Source organism: Cololabis saira, chromosome 11 (assembly GCF_033807715.1).
Source record: "Cololabis saira isolate AMF1-May2022 chromosome 11, fColSai1.1, whole genome shotgun sequence".
NCBI classification, from domain to species: Eukaryota; Metazoa; Chordata; class Actinopteri; order Beloniformes; family Belonidae; genus Cololabis; species Cololabis saira.
In genome coordinates, this window is record NC_084597.1 from 12,259,462 (window position 1) to 12,262,929 (window position 3,468).

At 40.9% G+C, this 3,468-nt stretch overlaps 1 protein-coding gene across 1 annotated transcript; it reads left to right on the forward strand.

Annotated features, from left to right (window-relative positions):
• The first annotated feature begins 1,156 nt into the window (after nucleotides 1-1,156).
• LOC133454873 (beta-1,3-galactosyltransferase 9) lies at nucleotides 1,157-2,350 on the forward strand. The gene is made up of 2 exons (XM_061733590.1): nucleotides 1,157-1,162; nucleotides 1,274-2,350. The coding sequence occupies exons 1-2, from the start codon at nucleotides 1,157-1,159 to the stop codon at nucleotides 2,348-2,350; spliced, it is 1,083 nt and encodes a 360-aa protein (XP_061589574.1).
• The last annotated feature ends 1,118 nt before the right edge of the window (nucleotides 2,351-3,468 follow it).

Consider the following 3,468-nt stretch of genomic DNA (forward strand, 5'->3'; position numbering starts at 1 on the left):
AGTAGAGTACAGCAGGTAAGTATTTAATTTAAGAGTACGCTTCAGTAAACTAATGTTTTTAGGCCTGATTTAAAGGATCTACAGTTGGAGCAGACCTCAGGTCTACAGGAAGTTTGTTCCACCGGTGAGAAGCAGAATAACTGAACGCTGCCTCACCTTGCTTGGTTATGGTTCTTGGGACACACAACAAACCAGATCCAGATGAAACTCAGGGGTCTGGGAGCTTCATAGGAACTAACAGATCAAGCATGTATTTTGGTCCAAGACCATTCAGTGCTTTGTAGACCAGCAGGAAGATTTTAAACTCTATCTTTACTTGACCCCTGTCCTTTCACGTGTCCCTACTGTTCCCATTTGGGTTTAAATAGTTTGCACCTCGTACCTTCTGTAATGTGATAACATACTATTTGGGCCAGGTCTTACCATAAAGCTTGATATTACTTTTGGCTTTAAACTGCTGAATACTATGACTGCCAGTAAAATAAAGAAAAGATTTAAGGCAACCAAATGATACATTCAGTCTCCATGTGGAATATCTATTGATACCATATGAAATTTTAATCATTTTCCAAAAGGCTTTAGAGCAAAAACTGGACATAGCAAAGTAAGGTGGCTGCAGCATCAAACACTGGGACTGCTTTTAGCACCCATACATAAGTCAGAAGTTGGAGGACCACATTGAGATACCACATTAAATTATTGCACAGAATGTAAAGAGCAAGATTATATTACATGCTGCCCAAAAAATATATTACACATTGCCCATAGTTGTATTGCCAACTGCTTATAGTACACATTTGCACATGCAGATGTATGCATTGTAAATACAGTAGACGTTGCTAATATCACTCATATTTTCAACAAAACCTGATATGAATTATTCCACTTAGCATGACAACAAGCAAGAGAAAAACAAACCCAGAATCCTGAACTGGGCTTTGAGTCTTGATTCTGTCATTAATGCTGCATGCACATGAAGCAGGATACATTGAGGGCGGTAACTGGGGATAGGGTATAGTGTTACATGTTCCTAGAGTTTCATGAAAGTGGAAACTTCTTCTGTTATCTGTTATTGTTGCAGGGCTGAGTACAAGGCAGGTCGTCTCCTCACCTAGCTGATAAACGGACTATCAACAAAGTGGTTGAAGCAGCCACCATGCAGGTACAGATTATTTGCAGATTATAACCTTTGTATTCCATCAGATATCTTTATGGTAATTCAGACTCTTTTATTGCTCTTTTTTATGTATTTGTCTATTTTGTAATACTCCAGTGCCTCCTGTGCAAGCTGCGTACCCACCAATGGTGTTTTCTCCTGTTCAACATGCTGCTCTTCCATGCCTTGTTGTTTGGGGCAGATATTGTTGAGGAATACCTTCTGCAGCCCAAACCTGGGGTATACACTGACAGCATGGTTGTTGGTGTGAGGGAGAAAGCGAGGAAACTAGATCTGGGCAGCGCCAGGGAAAACATATCTGAGGCATACACTATTCCCAATGCTGAGACCTGCAGAGACTCTGACCTCTTTCTCCTCACTCTGGTCTTCAGTTATCCAGGAAACATTGCTCAAAGAGATGCAGTCAGGAGGACATGGGCAAACCAAACCCTAATCCAAGGGTTTCCAGTGAAGATATTGTTCTTCTTAGGATCGACTCAGACCACTGCTGCACAAGACGCTGTCAGGGTAGAGTCTGAACGTTATGGGGACATGATCCAGGGTCATGCTGCAGCTGACTCTTCCCTCCATGGCCCCACAGAGAGGACTGTGCTGGCTTTGCGCTGGGTGATCACCTTCTGTCCTTTGTCACGTTTTGTTCTAGTGACCAAGGACTCAGTGTTTGTCAACCTCCCTGCAATTGGCAGCTACCTGCTGGGACTACACAGACACCCAGAAGACCTTTATCTGGGCAGGGTGATCCAGAGAGATTCCCCCAACAGAGACCCCAAAAGTCCTGGCTACTTACCCCCAGCTCTCTACCCTGCAAAATACCTACCTGATTACTGTGATGGAACTGCTTATGTTATGTCCCAGGATGTGGTCCGAAAAGTGTATGTGGCATCTGCAGCGGTCCTTGCACCTGTCCCCGTTGATGTTTTTGTGGGTCTCTGTGCTCGGAGGGCTGGTGTTGCACCAACCCACAGTGCCAGGTTCTCAGGAGATAAACACATTCACTACAACGCATGCTGCTATCAGTATCTCTTCTGCTCAGCAGGAATGGGAAGCAGAGAGTTAGAAAAAGTGTGGGCAGACCTGGAACAGAAAGGCGGCAGATGCTCACTAGTAAAGACTTACTATGGCCTGGTGAGCTGCAAGGTTCACACATATCTGGATAAACTGATAAACAGATAAAAAAGTTAGATGAGGCTAAAAAAAGAATGAAAAAACATCAAATGCACTTGTTTCTTAACCTAAGGCAATATACCACATACAGGACTGTCTGTCTCAGAAAATTAGAATATTGTGATAAAGTTCTTTATTTTCTGTAATGCAATTAAAAAAACAAAAATGTCATACATTCTGGATTCATTACAAATCAACTGAAATATTGCAAGCCTTTTATTATTTTAATATTGCTGATTATGGTTTACAGTTTAAGATTAAGATTCCCAGAATATTCAAATTTTTTGAGATAGGATATTTGAGTTTTCTTAAGCTGTAAACCATGATCAGCAATATTAAAATAATAAAAGGCTTGCAATATTTCAGTTGATTTGTAATGAATCCAGAATGTATGACATTTTTGCATTACAGAAAATAAAGGACTTTATCACAATATTCTAATTTTCTGAGACGGTCCTGTATGTAAATGCACCTCCAAGTCCAAATAAGCTGGGAAGCTTTATAAAATGAATATAAAAACTTGCAATGGTGCAATGATTCAAAAATCTCAAACACCCACTTTAGTTACAACACAATGTAAAAAATATATAAAATGTTGAAAATGATGACGGTACCATCTTTTGAAACAAAAGACAAAAGGTAACTTTGAGTTGGATGGTGGCAGGACATCTCAAAAAAGTTGGGGCAGAGCAAAGCTTAACAGTGGCAGGGGGGCGGGGAACTGCCCAGTCTTTGGAGTTCTAGGATAGAAATGTTGCCCCATTGTTGACTGATATAAGTTTTGTTTAACAATCCTGGGCCTTATTTGACATTATGATGTAAAAAATTGTTTTAATTAGTGGAAATCTCTGGACTGCTGACAGAGCAGCTCAGCACATGGATTCTTCTACCACGCCAAGCTTGTCTAATAGACGGAAAATGCAATGTAGCATTGTATTCCTGAATGATGCAAGGCTTTCCCTGACAAAGAGAGGACAATGTGTTGATCCAAAACCTGAACATATTAGCCCCTTCCTTCTTATCCAGGTTTGCCTGTTCTGAAGGCACTAACACACCCTTTATTCAATCAGAGATGAAAACATTTAAACTGAGAACTGATGAGAAGCCAGATGGTCCCTCTCCTCTTT